The sequence below is a fragment of the Anomaloglossus baeobatrachus genome, chromosome 4 (genome assembly GCF_048569485.1).
Source record: "Anomaloglossus baeobatrachus isolate aAnoBae1 chromosome 4, aAnoBae1.hap1, whole genome shotgun sequence".
Classification (NCBI taxonomy): Eukaryota; Metazoa; Chordata; class Amphibia; order Anura; family Aromobatidae; genus Anomaloglossus; species Anomaloglossus baeobatrachus.
The window spans coordinates 514,915,802-514,933,111 of NC_134356.1; the positions used below are offsets into that span (position 1 = coordinate 514,915,802).

The 17,310-nt window shown below is 50.5% G+C and overlaps 1 protein-coding gene across 1 annotated transcript in view; it reads left to right on the forward strand.

The window, feature by feature from the left end:
• Nucleotides 1-704: 704 nt before the first annotated feature.
• Nucleotides 705-17,310, forward strand: part of STARD5 (StAR related lipid transfer domain containing 5) — a 29,423-nt gene continuing 12,817 nt past the window's right edge. Inside the window, exons 1-5 of the mRNA XM_075342780.1 lie at nt 705-936; nt 4,306-4,355; nt 7,925-8,057; nt 13,669-13,786; nt 15,677-15,770. Coding sequence (XP_075198895.1) covers nt 847-936; nt 4,306-4,355; nt 7,925-8,057; nt 13,669-13,786; nt 15,677-15,770 — 485 coding nt within the window. The 5' untranslated portion in view covers nt 705-846. The remainder of the gene's footprint in view (nt 937-4,305; nt 4,356-7,924; nt 8,058-13,668; nt 13,787-15,676; nt 15,771-17,310) is intronic.

Here is a 17,310-nt window from a genome sequence, read left to right on the forward strand (position 1 = left end):
GGGGTTACACATGGTGGGTGTAGTACATGGTGGGGTCACACATGGTGGGTGTAGTACATGGTGGGTGTAGTACATGGTGGGGTTACACATGGTGGGTGTAGTACATGGTGGGGTCACACATGGTGGGTGTAGTACATGGTGGGGTCACACATGGTGGGTGTAGTACATGGTGGGATTACACATGGTGGGTGTGTAGTACATGGTGGGATTACACATGGTGGGTGTGTAGTACATGGTGGGATTACACATGGTGGGTGTGTAGTACATGGTGGGATTACACATGGTGGGTGTGTAGTACATGGTGGGGTTACACATGGTGGGTGTGTAGTACATGGTGGGGTTACACATGGTGGGTGTGTAGTACATGGTGGGGTTACACATGGTGGGTGTGTAGTACATGGTGGGGTTACACATGGTGGGAGTAGTACATGGTGGGGTTACACATGGTGGGTGTAGTACATGGTGGGGTCACACATGGTGGGTGTAGTACATGGTGGGGTTACACATGGTGGGTGTAGTAAATGGTGGACATTGTACATGTCACTTGAGCCATTTCTTCTATAGGCAGTGTCCTCCGCTGTGAACAGTCCTGATACATTACAGGGCAAGGCCTCTTCCCCTCACACCCCCATGTAATGATGAACTGTGGCGACAGCCGCCATTGCCGTGTATTAGCAGTAAGGCCAGCAGTGGCTGCGGGGGAGCAGAGCCGGGCCTGCCGTCGTCCAGCCCTGGTGCGGAGGAGGCGCGGAGACATGAGGTGAGGGGACGGCCGTGCACAGAGCCGCCTTCTCCAGCTGTGTCCGTCCCCTCCTCACTCCGGCACCTGAGCGTCCTCCTCACACCATGGACTACACGGAGGCGGCCACAGCCGCGGCTGACAAGCTGCTGTCCTACAGCAAGGACGAGGCGGGATGGAAGCTCTGCAAGAAAACTGTAAGCACAGGGATGGCTGCCGGCTCTGTAATGTCTGCGGCATCCTCCGTCTATGGGGAAGACATGACCTGGTACATGGCCAGCAGGGAATGCTGAGAGTGGTAGTCTGACATCAGGGGACTGGGCACAGCCAGGTGTTTAGTACATCAGTCTCCTGTTCTAGAAGCCGGCCGGGTGTTAGGGGGTTAATAAACTGAAGCTTCTGTATCATCGCGGAAATGTCTCCTAGATTCTGATGTCCGCATCTGTAACACAGAGCGGATCCTGCAGAGGGCGCTCCCGCCATGTCTGTATGTACGGTATGGGGATCCATTAGAGCAGCACAGCTGCATATAAGGTGGGTGTAAGGTGTGAGCCCCTCAGGCACCCATCCAATCACTGCAATAGAGAGGCCGCACTCCTGGATAAATGCAAACAAGTGTGGCCTTTATGTAGCCCAGTCACAGCATTTGGGTTCTTCAGAACCTTTTTTCAAGCAATCATAGGGTGGAAATGAATGGTAAAATGTCAGACACTAGACCAGTACCTCATCCCACTATTGCAGTCAGTGGTGTCTGTGCGGCGCCATTTGTGGCTGTCATCGGATGCATTTCCTGCACAAATAACACTTTGCGTTGTCTATAACAGGACAAGGAAATAATTTCTAATTCTGGTGAAGACATGAACTTATTTTAATAATTTGCTGTCCTTACATTTCTAAGTCAGTACGTATAGTGCAAGCAGCAAACTGTCCTCTGGAGCGGCGCTCTGCAGGAAAATCACCCGGACGCATTTCACCTGATTCATCAAAGCTTTGAAAATGTTTGAAAAGTGGCATCATTTTGGTGGAATTTCATGGTGCACTTAAATGATGCCACTTTTGGCGTTCTTATGACATTTTCACCCAGATCTGACAAATCGGTTCACTACGCCTCCGATCTTGGGCTCGCTTCACATCAGCGGTATTTTGCCGGAAAGCCGGATCCGGTAGAAATGTGTTTCAGCTCCATTCATTTACATTGGAATTGCGGCAACAAGATGCGGTGGCATGTGTTGCACGTGACTGCATCTTGCCGCGATTCCAATGTAAATGAATGGAGCTGAAACGCATTTCTGCTGGATCCGGCTTTCCGGCAAAATACTGCTGATGTGAAGCGAGCCTTACTCCAGCAGGGAGTATCATTTGTGCCCAGGCACACAGAGGTGTACAACATTTGACTCGCCCACCCCAGGGCTATGGGACACCCGGTGCCGGGCCGGACTAGTCTGGGGGTAGTCAGTGGTGGTGGGGCCCGACTCGGTGGCCCTGGTGGGTGTCAGTTAAATATGGCTGGTGACTTGGGGTTTGTGTTCGTGACGCCACCTGTGGTATGCGGCTATTAAGCCGCCGCTGCTGTGTGAGGCCTCCGGGGTGATGATATGGCAGCAATGGTGGTACTGCTCCCCACAGGTGGAGCGGTGCCCCGGGGACACTGTTGGTGCTCGTGAGAGTCTATGGTGTTGTGTGGAAAACACGGTGCAGGGCCGACAGGCATGAAAGAAACAGGCACAAACAACAGTCTCTTTACCTTCTCCTCTTTTACTCCACAAACGGTTAGTCCTGGGAGACCGTTACAGGTGGTAGAGGGCTCCTGCTGGCCTGGAAGTAACTGAGATGTCGTTTTGGCCAGATGAGTATGAGGCCTACTCCTGTTCTTTTCCCTTGCTGTGATAGAACCCTGCTCTCTGGATTTAGCAATGGCCCTCTTGCTGCTGGGACCGGTGGTACGTCCCTTTCCCTCTGTGGTAGGCTGCACAGGCCCTCTCTGGTGCTTCTCTGCTGGAGTCCACACCGGGCCCTGATGATGCAGCTGTACCTTCGGGCTGTTTATGGGCCAGGTGCTTGCAGCTCTCCTGCCCTTCGGATTCGGCTACCAGGGAGTATTTTAGGCCCTGGTGGCCACAGACTCCGATGTCCGAGTCTCTTCTCTGCCTCTCTGCTCCTCCTGCCTCACTGGGCCAAGCTGCTCCAGCTCTAGGCCCCAGTTCCACAGGACAGCACTACTCTGCATCTGCTTGCTATGACTTCTCCTTACAGACTGAACACTAACTCCTCCCTCAGGCCAGACTTAAGGAATTCTCCCTGGAACTCCAGGTTCAGAGCTCCCCCTGCTGGTCTGAGGGAGAACTGCGTTGGATGTTAAACTTACTGGCCAATAGACCTCCCAATTACCTCCAGGCTCAGCATTAACCCTTTGGAGGGGCAATGCTGTTGGGGCGACCAGGTCCTGGGGCGCCACACATTTGTCTGACACTTCTGATCCATGAAGAGGCCCTCCCCTCTTAAAGGGGTTGTCCACTACTAGGACAACCCCTTCTGATTCCACATGTTTCCACCAGGTAAAATAATAAAGCCTATACTCACCTCCGCAGCCGGCGCAGTTCTAGTGGTGCCAATGTTTGTGTCCCCAGGGCTCACATGACATTGTGACGTCACACGAGCCCCGCATCCTATCGACACCAGCTTCTCTCTCCCCACCTTCGGACCAAATGAGTTCACCAGGCAGTGACGCTGCAGCGGCCCTCACTCCCTGTTGGTTGCACAGACGTGGAAACGCCTTTGTGTACTAAAAATCTCAGAACTTGTGACTTAAAGAGAACTTGTCAGGTCCCATATGCATTCTAACCTACAAGCAGGGTGATGTGTGGCCTAGAATTCCCTTCCTACCTATCTCTGTGTTGTAATATGAATGTTTGCATGCTTTCCATGGTATCGCCCCTGTGGGCATGTTACCATGGATTTAAATGAGCGACGTCACCGTCAGCTCCTTGAGATCCCACGCTTACCATTCCCGCAGCCTTTTTATCCAGGTGCTTGCTTGTCGGCTTCAGATGCGCTATGTGCATGGTCGGAACCGCAGGAGTCTACTGAGCATGCGCAGTGCGCGTCTGAAGCATCTGAAGCAGGCAAGCAAGCATCCAGATAACAAGGCTGTGGGAGTGGCAAGTGCACACGTGCGGGATCTCAAGGAGTCACGGGACGTCACTCATGTAAATCCATAGTATCACATCCACAAGGGTGTGATACCACGGAAAGCATGCAAATGCCCACAGGGCGATGCAACACCCATGGAGCTAGAGACCCTGCTCATGTACATAAGTAATAAAACTTTTTTTATACATTCATATTACACAATATTACAACTCAGGGATGGATAGGAATGGGTTACTAGGCCACACATCACACTGCTTGTAGGTCACATATGGGAATGACATCCAGGCTCTGGTTCCCAATAATATGACTTGATTAGGAATACTATATATAGCAGAGGCCCAATCACTAGTCATACCCACATTATACAAATACATATACACGTCAGCAGTTTATGATGTTGTGTATTTCCTCTATAGGGGGATGTCGCTGTCTACTGGAGGCCATCAACTGAGTTCACCGGCAACTTGTAAGTAATTTAGTCCGAATTACAATCAGTACATCCACCTGGGGTCCGACCACTGAGACCCCCCCCGGCTTTCATAACGAGACACTTTTCTCCCTGCTAGAATGGGGCAGCAATGCACATGCTCGTCCACCGTTCCATTCATTCTTTATAGGACTGATGAGTACAGTGCTCGATATTTTGCGGCGCCCCGTAGAGAATGAGTGGAGCATGCGCACTGTGGCTCTGTGCTAATGGGGAGAAAAGTGCCTCTTTCTGTCGACCACTGAGGATTCCAGCCGTCGGACCCTCACAGATATTCAGTAGATAAGTGATGACTTCCTTTCACCTGACAATCCATTTAATGTGCTACTGTCTTAAGATATTGGCAGTTTAGAAAGAAGCATCTTAAAGGGCAGTTAAAAAAGTGTGAAGAGGATGCCCTTGTGTACAGTATAGGAGCTTCCAACAACCCTGACCTGTATTGTTGGGCTTCATGTCTCCTATATTTCCTATCACATTATTGATCCTCTCTGTTGGATGTGCACATTAATTTATTCAGACACTTCTCCATCCCTCACAATCCATTAGGGTCATTTATTTTGTTGCATGATCTAATTTAAACTCATTTACCAACCCTATCTTTTTTTTGTTTTTCCCATTTGTTATTCGATTAGGTTTTATCTTCTTGTTGCATCTAACTATTTCAAAATAGCACAGCTGTCAGCCGTGTTCACACTTCTGTTCAGGAATTCCATTGATCTGTCCTGTTTTAGGGAACAGATGAAATGAATTAATGTACAAAACATCTAAAACGCATAATAGATGTGCATGCTACAGTATATCACAAAACTGAGTACACCCCTCACATTTTTGTAAATAATTCATATCTTTTCACAGGAGAACACTGATTACAATGTAAAGTAGTCAGTGTACATCTTGTATAACAGTGTAAATTTGGTGTGCTCTCTAACTCATTACACGGCCATTAATGTCTAAACTGCTGGCAACAAAAGTGAGTACACCCCTAAGTGAAAATGGCTAAATTGTGTCCAAAGTGTCAGTATTTTGTGTGGCTGTCAATAATTTGAAGCACCACCTTAACTTTCTTGGGCATGGAGTTCCCTAAAGCTTCACAGGAGCCACTGGACTCCTCTTACATCCTCCTTAATGACATCACAGAGCTGGTGGATGTTAGAGACCTTGTGCTTTTCCTCCTTCCGTTTGAGGATGCGCCACATATGCTCCATAGGGTTTAGGTCTGGAGACATGCTTGGCCAGTCCAGCATCTTTGCCCTCAGTTTCTTTATCAAGGCAGTAGTCATCTTGGGACGTGTTTGGGGTCGTTATCATGTTGGAATACTGCCCTGGGGCCCAGTTTTCAAAGGGAGGGGATCATGCTCTCCTTCAGTTTGTCACAGAACATGTTGACTTTCATGGTTCCCTCAATGAATTGTAGCTCCCCACAGCCAGCAGCACTCAACCAGCCCCAAACCATGGCACTCCCACCACCATGGTTGACTGTGGGCAAGACACCTTTGTCTGTACTTCTCACCTGCCGCCACACACGCAAACACCATCTGAACCAAATAAGCTTATCTTGGTCTCATCAGACCACAGGACATAGTTCCAGTAATCCATGTCATTATTTTTTTCGTCTTCAGCAAACTATTTGCCGGCTTTCTTGTGTCTCAGCTTTAGAAGAGGCTTCCTTCTGGGTAAACAGCCGTGCAGACCAGTTTGATGTAGTGTGCTGCGTATTGCTTGAGCACTGACAGGCTGACCCCCCTCACTCCTTTAACCTCTGCAGCAATGTTGGCACCACTCATACATCTATTTTGAAAAGACAACCTCTGGATATGATACTGAGCATGTGCACTCAACTTCTATGGTCAAGCATGACAAGGCCTGTTCTGAGTGGAATCTGGCTTGTTAAACCTCTGTATAGTCTTGGCCTCTGTGCTGCAGCTCAGTTTTAGGGTGATGGTAATCTTCTTATAGCCTAGGCCATTTCTATGTAGAGCAGCAATTCTTTTTCAGATGCTCAGAGAATTCTTTGCCATGAGGAGCCACGTTGAACTTCCAGTGACCAGTGTGAGCGATAACAACAAATTTAACTTACCTGATTGCCATTTACACCTGAGTCCTTGTAACACTAATGAGTCACATGACACTGAGAAGGGAAGATGGCTAATTGGGCACAATTTGGCAATTTTCACTTAGGGGTGTACTTACTTTTGTTGGCAGCGGTTTAGACATTAATGGCTGTGTGTTGCGTTATTTAGAGGGCACCAAATTTACACTGTTGTATAGGCTGTACACTGACTACTTTACATTGTACCAAAATGTCATATCCTTCAGTGTTGAATGTGAGGGATGTACTTACTTTTGTGATATTGTATACAAGATGAGGTCGCACTTGGATGGCATCCGAGTGCAGTCCGATTTTCACTGACTCTCAGAATGGAGAAGATAAACACATTTTTTTTCTCATCTTCTCCAAAACCGAGAAAATCAGACCACGCTCTGATCAGGGTGGGATTAGTATAATCAGACAGATTGTCTGGGGTGAATTAGCCGTAAGGCCCAGTCACACACAGAGTTAAATCTTTGGCAGATCTGTGGTTGCAGTGAAATCATGGACATAAGGCCACTTTACACACTGCGATATCGGTAGCGATATCGCTAGCGTGCGTACCCGCCCCCATCGGTTGTGCGACACGGGCAAATCGCTGCCCGTGCCGCACAACATCGCCCAGACCCGTCACACTACTTACCTGCCTACCGACGTCGCTGTGACCGGCGAACCGCCTCCTTTCTAAGGGGGCGGTTCGTTCAGCGTCACAGCGACGTCACTAAGCGGCCGCCCAATAGAAGCGGAGGGGCAGAGATGAGCTGGACGTAACATCCCGCCCACCTCCTTCCTTCTGCATTGCGGGCGGCTGCAGGTAAGGTGAGGTTCCTCGTTCCTGCGGTGTCACAGATAGCGATGTGTGCTGCCGCAGGAGCGATGAACTACATCGTACACGCAGCAGCAGTGATAATCGAGAATAGGGGGGCATGTCACCGATGAGCGATTTTGAACGTTTTTGCGACGATTCAAAATCGCTCATAGGTGTCACACGCAACAACATCGCTAAAGTGGCCGGATGTGCGTCACAAATTCTGTGACCCTAACAAGATCGCTTGAGCGATGTCGCAGCGTGTGACACGGCCTATATTGTTCCATTTGTACACAGCCACAAAATTGGCACTGATTGTCCACAATTTCACTGATTTCTTACTAGTGAAACTTCTGTTATAAAAAAAAATAAAAATATTAAATAGTATTTTGAAATCCACAATGTTCTGTTTTATAGTTCCCATAATATAGTCTTGAACTGAATTTTGGGGGTTCATTAAGATGCTAGGTCAGACCTCTAATAAGGAACATTGGCTCGGAGGGCCGCCCCTCACAGACATTGAACAAATGTCCTACTATAACGATACGTTTTTGTACTTTCTTTTGGCAAAAAGCCCCCTAATTTTCAGAAAGACAGATAACAACACAGCCTGAAGGGGCCTAACCTGATCCTGCTTTACTTCACATTTAGGTACAAAGGAGAAGGCTCTGTAGCAGCTAAACCAGAAGATGTTTGGAAATGTTTAAAACCAGAGGCCGGCGGCCTGAGGGTGGAGTGGGATCATAATGTGGATGATTTTCAGCTCTTGGAAACTGTCACTGATGTGAGTACAGAAGGTCCGATAAAGGGAGGACGTCATTTCTGGACTGTATCATAAACGACCTCAATATGTGGAACTTGATGGATATAACATTTCATCACGTTTATAAGCTAAAGGGGCTCTTCCAGGTGAAATGGACATGTGAATGGTAATGCAGGATGGAAAGGGTATTCTTTGTATTTCCTGCATTGATAGAGAATGTACTTGATGCTTGCAGGCTGTAGTTAGGCACTATTGTATAGAGCCTCGGAGCTGGTATGTCCTGTGTTCTTATTGAGGTGTTATCTCACCACAGTCAGCCATGTATGTGTGGATCTACTGGTTTGTTCTGGAGTCTGCAATGAAAGCCACATGGCTTGCCAGGGCCATTGCACAATGGTCATCAGTGGCATCCTACTGGCCTCAGTGACTTGTAATGGCGACCTGCAGATCCTTCTGTGGTGTGCATCATTTATTATTTTGATCTGTGAAGGGGATGTGATCACTGCCAGATTTTAGGGGCCTCTATAATCAGCTGATCACTGTGATTCCAGCCCTTAACACTCTTGCATATTTCTGATTTTGAAAAAAGCTAAAGTCACCATGAGGTATAGTGTTACCTGACCAGACAAGAGCACCCTAGTCCCCTCTGGTTGTTTCAGCAAGTGCGATTATATTATTATCTAAGTATCTCATCTTATTAAATGGGTAAAATTTCAAAGTGCTTGTAAAAATTATTATTAAAAATCTCCTTTATAATTATATAGTTTATTTCTGTATACCCAGGTTACCAGCCTCCTCTGTAGTGTATCAGTGGAGACTGATCTAGGAGAGGAGCAAAGTGCTTGCAAGTTCTTGGCCTCCGAATCTGTCAGGATCTCAAGCTTCGGTGTCCCTGTGTCGCGGGCGGCGGGGCGCTGCGCTCGCTAACGCTTGGGTCCGGCGCTGCTGCTCGGTGGCTCGAGCGGTGGGCCGGATCCGGGGACTCGAGCGGCGCTACTCGCCCGTGAGTGAAAAGGGGGTTGGTTTGGTTTGGGGATTTAGTCCGTGACGCCACCCACGGGCTGTGGTGAAGATGGGCACCACCGCTGCTGGTGACGGGGATCCCGGGAGCGATGGTCGGGAGCAGCTGGGATGTTGTTTTCCCCCTTCGTGGGTAGGGGTTAGTGGTCCCAGGGCCCGGTGGTGTGACGGGGAGGCAGGGTAGGTGAGGTGCAGGGTTGCAGGGACAGCGCGGTGCGGTGCCGGATGGCACGGGTGTACTCAGTCAGCAAGAGATGCACAAAGTCTCCGGTAAACCAAACGGCTGGATGGACAGGTCCCGCAGCCGGCTGCAGTCTCTCTCCCCGGACAGGTGATGGCGGCTGTCTTTCCCTGCACCTTTGTGTACTGTCTTGACTACGATGGGTCCCCAACGGTAGTCCGCTGCCCGGTGTATGGATGCCAGAGGAGCCCGTTTGCCCCCAGGCGCTGGCCCTTGGGTCTCGCCTTTGGTGGTAGCTGTATACCCTCACGGTGCAGACGGTTGCCTTCTAACGGGTCTTTGGTTGTTAGGAAACCCCTGGGCTTCCTTTCACACTCGGATTTGACTGTTGACGGCGACTCCAAGCCTAGTCGGGGTCCGATGGCTCTGCCTGTGTGTGCTGGCTTCACTTCGCTCCCCGGTCGGTACCGGCGGGCTACCGCCCGACCCCGGTCCTACGGTTCCATGTTGATCCACCACTGCAGACGGCGACCACTGTCTGCCAACCTTGTTGTCTGTGCCTGGGCCACAAACCCAGACACTCTCCACTTTACTCCTCTCACTTCAACCTCCTCAACTGTTCTCCCACTTTTCCCGCCTCCAGGCCTGTGAACTCCTCAGTGGGTGGGGCCAACTGCTTGGCTCCGCCCCACCTGGTGTGGACATCAGACCCTGGAGGGAGGCAACAAGGGTTTTGTGTTTGGCTAATGTAACTGTCTAGTGGGGGGTGGGTGTGTGTGTGTGTTACCTGTGACGGCCTGGCTAGTTCAGGGCGCCACATTCCCCCTTTGTGAAATGCAGACCGTCCGCGGGCTGCCCGTCCATCACCGGTTTTATTTTTCACACTGTAAAAACATAAATAACATGTAAACATATAAAACATAAGCATTCTTTTGGTCACTTGAACGTTGCATATATAAACATTTTTAATAACGGACGGACGGATGGATGTCTTCCGCTCTCCCACCCAAGCAACCTAGCCCTGATGCTGCCCCTAAGAAGTGGGCAGCACCCCTTGACCCCAGTCCAGGTTCAGGCTGCCCGAGCGGGAACGGGTACGATAACTCGCACCCGACTGTCACTTAAGGGGACCCCACGTCCAGGGGGACCCCTGACCCCCGGAGGATGGCCACCGGTCCTGGTGGTGGCCGGGCCCCAGCCTGCTCTGCTGCGGGCCCTTCCTCCAATCTGCCTCTCCGGAGGCGGCAACGGTATCCATCCCACAAAACTATTTACAAACCCACCAGTTCGTGGGTGGCCTGCTAGTTCTCGGCCATGTTCATGAGGAGTTTCTCATGTGGGTATGGGGGGTTGTTAACCAAACAAGGACTACTCCAGTCCCAACGGGGATGGTTCTCTTCTTGGACGGTAATCAGGTGATTTTTTTTTTTTCGGTTTGATTCATTGTCATTCACTCATATATTTACAACGGTGCTAGGGGTCCCAACAGGGACAACTGTATGCAACGGTGGACCGCTGCCTTCACTTCAGGTCGACCTCCTCGTAGACTTCCTCCACCTCGACATCCTGCTGGCAAGATGGGGGTGGGGACTGGGACTCCGCCTGGAAACTGCGGCCTTCCCTCACCTTTACATTGAGGGCAAACCAGCCCCTCTCCCCGCAGTTTCGGGTATAGGACACGAGGTTGCCTTGCAGCAGGTCTCGGCCTGGGTGGCCCATTGGCAAATGGGCATGCAGGTCACGGCGAGCCACGAACACCTTGGCCTACAGGCCCGGCTCATAAATAAAGCCATTCCCCCGGTGGGGGTCAAATTTTCGGACCTGTCCTTCATACACCGGGCCCCGTACCTGGAATGTAGCATGGCGGAGGTTGTCCTTTTCGCGGATGGTGCGGGCCACCACTTCGGCTCTGTGCCGCTCTCTTTCCGCAATTTCCCGGCCCAGCGGGGTCGGCTCCCTGTCCCAGTAAGGGGCGTCTGCATGCCCCCGCCCACGGGTCGGGCGCTGCGGGACTTCCTTCACGCTGCCCACAACTGGCGCCCCTTTTGGAAGGTCCCGCGGTGACATGGCCTGGGGTGCTGCCTCACAGCGGCGACCCGGCGCAGCCTCCGCCGAGGTTTGGGGTTTGGGAACAGGGGTCTTCACCGGCTGGACCTCCGCCTCCTTCGGGACCGGACGGACTACCGGAGCCGGAACGGACTTAGGTGCGGCCACTTCCGGTGCCGATGGCTCTTCCTCGCGGACGGGCACCTCTTTCTGGATCTTCCATGGCAGCGGTGCGTTTCGTCTGCGGACGGCCGGAACGGCGCTACCGGTGGTGGGGGCAGCGGGCCTAATGGCAAGGCAGCAGCAACCGAAGCGGGTAGCGGGGGAGGCAGCAGGGTGAGCGGGCGTAGACCGGGCCCCTCAGCCGCAGCGACCGGTCCCTCGGGGACACAGGGGAGTGGGTCACCTACCCTCTCCTCCAACTCCGTCTCCACCTCGCGTCTCCGCACGGCCGCCGCCACTTCCGCCATGTCGGCCATCCATTCCTCCACAAGGGACTTCACTTGGGCCTGCAGGCGGCTGCACATCCGCGCGGTCCGGACCTCCACCCACGCCGCTGTTCCTGGCGTGGGCTCTGGGGTTTCAGCGGTGCCGGATGGACGGGACATCGTGCGCAGCAGTGTACCAGGAACCAAATGTTTGCAGAGTCCTGGCGTCCCCGCTTTTATGGCCTCGGTTACATTAGGCAGGCTTTCACCCGCCCCCCCCCCCCCCCCTTGGTTCTCTTCAGCACTTCTGCTTGTTGGGGGCGGGGCTTTGCGTTCGCGCCTTCCCTGCTTGGGGAAGACGCTCGAGCGGGAGATTTTCGTGCCAAAGATGGCGGTGTTTCAAAATTTTCGACAGGACGCCGCCGGCGGGGACCACAAGGCGCACTTCTACTGGTAAGTAGATCGGTTCAATCCTGTTCGTGACGCCAAGTTGTCACGGGCGGCGGGGCGCTGCGCTCGCTAACGCTCAGGTCCGGCGCTGCTGCTGCTGCTCGGTGGCTCGAGCGGTGGGCTGGATCCGGGAACTCGACTCGCTCCTCGCCCGTGAGTGAAAAGGGGGTTGGTTTGGTTTGGGGATTTAGTCCGTGACGCCACCCACGGGTTGTGGTGAAGATGGGCACCACCGCTGCTGGTGACGGGGATCCCGGGAGCGATGGTGGGGAGCAGCTGGGATGTTGTTTTCCCCCTCCGTGGGTAGGGATTGGTGGTCCCGGGGCCCGGTGGTGTGACGGGGAGGCAGGGTAGGTGAGGTGCAGGGTTGCAGGGACAGCGCGGCGCGGTGCCGGATGGCACGGGTGTACTCACTCAGCAAGAGATGCACAAAGTCTTCGGTAAACCAAACGGCTGGATGGACGGGTCCCGCAGCCGGCTGCAGTCTCTCTCCCCGGACAGGTGATGGCGGCTGTCTTTCCCTGCACCTTTTGTGTACTGTCTTGACTACGATGGGTCCCCAACGGTAGTCCGCTCCCCGGTGTATGGATGCTGGAGGAGCCCGTTTGCCCGCAGGCGCTAGCCCTTGGGTCTCTAGCCTTTGGCGGTAGCTGTATACCCTCACGGTGCGGACGGTTGCCTTCTAACGGGTCTTTGGTTGTTAGGAAACCCCTGGAGTTCCTGTCACACTCGGATTTGACTGTTGACGGCGACTCCAAGCCTAGTCTGGGTCCGATGGCCCTGCCTGTGTGTGCTGGCTTCACTTCGCTCCCCGGTCGGTACCGGCGGGCCACCGCCCGACCCCGGTCCTATGGTTCCGCGTCGATTCACCACTCCTGCAGATGGCCACCACCGTCTGCCAACCTTGTTGTCTGTGCCTGGGCCACAAATCCAGACACTCTCCACTTTACTCCTCTCACTTCAACCTCTTCGAACTCCTCGGTGGGTGGGGCCAACCACTTGGCTCCGCCCCACCTAGTGTGGGCATCAGACCCTGGAGGGAGGCAACAAGGGTTCTGTGTTTGGCTAATGTAACTGTCTAGTGGGGGTGGGGGTGTGTCTGTTACCTGTGATGACCTGGCTAGTCCAGGGCGCCACACCTGCACCCTTCAGAGGTGGCAGAGGCTAAGTTGCCTTTACTTGTAGCATGGGTTGAGCACACAGTTCAGGCCAATGGCACAGCTATACCACTGGCCTGAACTGTCAGTCATCAGGAGTGCACCACCCCCTGGCAAACTGAGGTTCTCCTGAAGAAGGATCATTAGAAAATCCTTCTTCTCTATCCATGCAGAAGATTTGTAATCTGTATCAGAAGAGTTAATCATCACTATAAGATGTATTATGAACTTATTTATACACATTATTTTACTTGGACTCATAAGTAATATCTATAGCTCTTACATTTTTAGGCCATGAATGTTAGGTTGAGCTATAATTAGATCAGAAATATGTTTTTTGTGTCTTTTAGGAGGTCACAATTTGCCGTACAGTGACACCATCAGCAGCCATGGGCATTATTTCTCCTCGGGATTTTGTAGATGTTGTAATGATCAAAAGATATGAAGATGGCACCATAACGTCTAATGGTTAGTACCGGCCAGGTCTAGACTACAGAATAAGGTCGTATATTAAGCAATTTTTCTGTCTTATGGGATGTAACCAGCCCCCAGCCCTGCACTTATCTTGGCTGTGACTCAAAATAAGAGGAACCGCATGCAGCTTTTTTTTTTAATTATTTAAGTAAATAATTAAAAAAAAATCAGCGTGTCGGTCCTGGTTATCTGCGAGTCCGCTTATCACTAGATGTAACGCATCTGCTTTTACCTTTCTTAAGGTACCGTCACACTAAGCAACTTACCAGCGATCCCAACAACGATAGGGATCGCTGGTAAGTTGCTAGGAGGTTGCTGGTGAGCTGTCACACTGCGACGCTCCAGCGATCCCACCAGCAACCTGACCTGGCAGGGATCGCTGGAGCGTCGCTACACAAGTTGCTGGTGAGCTCACCAGCAACCAGTGACAAGCCCCCAGCGCCGCGTGGAAGATGCTGCGCTTGGTAACTAAGGTAAATATCGGGTAACCAACCCGATATTTACCTTGGTTACCACCGCACGTGCAGAGAGCAGGGAGCAGCGCACACTGAGCGCTGGCTCCCTGCTCTCCTAGTTACAGCACACATCGGGTTAATTACCCGATGTGTACTGCAGCTAAATGTACACAGAGCAGGGAGCAGCGCACAATGCTTAGCGCTGGCTCCCTGCTCTCCTAGTTACAGCACACATCGGGTTAATTACCCGATGTGTGCTGCAGCTACATGTGCACAGAGCAGGGAGCAGCGCACAATGCTTAGCGCTGGCTCCTTGCTCTCCTAGTTACAGCACACATCGGGTTAATTACCCGATGTGTGCTGCAGCTAAATGTGCACAGAGCAGGGAGCAGCGCACACTGCTTAGCGCTGGCTCCTTGCTCTCCTAGTTACAGCACACATCGGGTTAATTATCCGATGTGTGCTGCAGCTAAATGTGCACAGAGCAGGGAGCAGCGCACACTGCTTAGCGCTGGCTCCTTGCTCTCCTAGTTACAGCACACATCGGGTTAATTACCCGATGTGTGCAGCAGCTACATGTGCACAGAGCAGGGAGCAGCGCACACTGAGCGCTGGCTCCCTGCTCTCCTAGTTACAGCACACAGCGGGTTAATTACCCGATGTGTGCTGCAGCTACATGTGCACAGAGCAGGAGCCGGCACTGACAGTGAGAGCGGCGGAGGCTGGTAACAAAGGTAAATATCGGGTAACCAAGGACAGGGCTTCTTGGTTACCCGATGTTTACATTGGTTACCAGCCTCCGCAGAAGCCGGCTCCTGCTGCCTGCACATTTAGTTGTTGCTGTCTCGCTGTCACACACAGCGATCTGTGCTTCACAGCAGGACAGCAACAACTAAAAAATGGCCCAGGACATTCAGCAACAACCAACGACCTCACAGCAGGGGCCAGGTTGTTGCTGGATGTCACACACAGCAACATCGCTAGCAACGTCACAAAAGTTGTTCGTTAGCAGCGATGTTGCTTAGTGTGACGGGGCCTTTAGGAGAGGTGGACTTGTCACAGTGAAGTTTATTTCTCTGTTAGCTAGCACAAAGGACATTAGTAGAGGATGTAAATCCATCTCTAAACCCTTTACAAACAAGTATTTAAATAGCTGAACATGCATGAATTTTCCAAAAGGCAGAAGGGGAAAGTTGCTGCCAGACACCTTTTGCTTTACAAGCCATGATCCCCAATGGTTAATGATTTACCCAGTTGTGAACCAGTAACAAGCTCATTGCTGGACAGTACATAGCATAGTACAGGGTGAAGCAGAAAACTTCAGTATCCACTAAAATGCATTGCAAATATTGAATGCTGTTTTTATGTGATACTACGCGATTGTTGTTTCATAAAGACATATATTAACACTTTTTACATCTTGTTATAGCTACAAATGTTGAGCATCCAAGCTGCCCTCCCCAGCGACCCTTTGTCAGAGGGTTTAATCATCCTTGTGGCTGTTTCTGTGCTCCTGTTCCTGGGTAAGCAAGCGAGAACTTCCCTTGCGTGATCATTAAAACAACCTCCACTCCACATGGTAGATGAGACTATACATTTCTATATATAGTCACTATATCTAAAGGCCTCCTCTCTGCAGATGCTCCGTATCTGTAATCTGTGCCCCATTCTCCGTGTTGAAAATGGCCACTGCATAAGCATGGTGGAGCGCTGAACCACAAAAGGCATGTTGTATATCCCATGAGACATACTTCAATTTATGATCGGAGTGTACCACATGCTCTTCACATCTGAGTTATTTTGGCCATAATATACACTTACCTCTGAGTTTGAGTATTTTATGTCCCATGTTTTTAAATTCTTGTGGATGACACATGTTCCATTGTTACAAATTAAAGTATTTTTCGTCTATATAATTGACCCTTTGTCGGTATTGGTTTGCAATTAATCCGAAAGGTGTAATTACATAAATCCACTCATAAGGTGCAACATTTGATATTTTCATGACATTATTCCATTGATGCATTTATCACGGAGTGTTCTTGATTTTTGATGATAAATCTAAAAACACCTGCTTGTTTTTATCACCTGGACGGACACAGCCCCGTCATCATTGCTGCTGATCCTTCCCACTCCAATGGAAAGGAGGGAGAGAAGAGTCTCAGATTTACCACTACCTGTCAGTCACTATGATTTGATTTCTTCTGTTAACTCTATTAGTGCTGATGTTGTATTGATCAGGTCACAATGAGATAGATATATATATATCTATCTCATTGTGACCTGATCAATACAACATCAGCACTAATAAAGTTTTATATATATATATATATATATATATATATATATATATATAACTCTATCTCTATCTAACTAGCTGTACTACCCGGCTTCGCCCCCCTTTTGTTAACAAAATAGAATGTATTAACATTCCCGGGATAGAATGTTTAAATAGAATGTATTAATGCCCGGGATGGTAACAGTCTCTCTGTTCCTTTCCCATTCTCTGTCTGTCTCCCCCTCTGTATATATCTCTCTGTCTCTCTATCTGTCTGTCTGTCTCTTTCCCTGTCTGTCTCAATCTCTTTCCCTGTCTGTCTCAATCTCTTTCCCTGTCTGTCTCAATCTCTTTCCCTGTCTGTCTCAATCTCTTTCTCTGTCTATCTATCTCTTTCTATCTATCTCTGTCACTTTCCCTGTCTGTCACTTTCCCTCGCTTTCCCTCTCTTTCCCTGTCTGTCTCTTTCCCTGTGTCTGTCTCTGTCTCTTTACCTGTCAGGCTCTTTCCCTCTCTTTCCCTGTCTGTCTGTTTCCCTGTGTCTGTCTCTGTCTCTTTACCTGTCTGTGTCTGTCTCTTTACCTGTCTCTCTCTTTCCCTCTCTTTCCCTGTCAGTCTGTCTCTTTGTCTGTGTCTACAAAAATGTATTCTGCACACAAAAACCACAAAACAAATAGATATATAATTATTAAATTGTTGCCTATATTAACTAATCAGAGCTCAGATTAATTAACTGTAGCAAAATAGAAGCTAAGCTGTGATTGGTTGCTATTGGCAGCCTGATA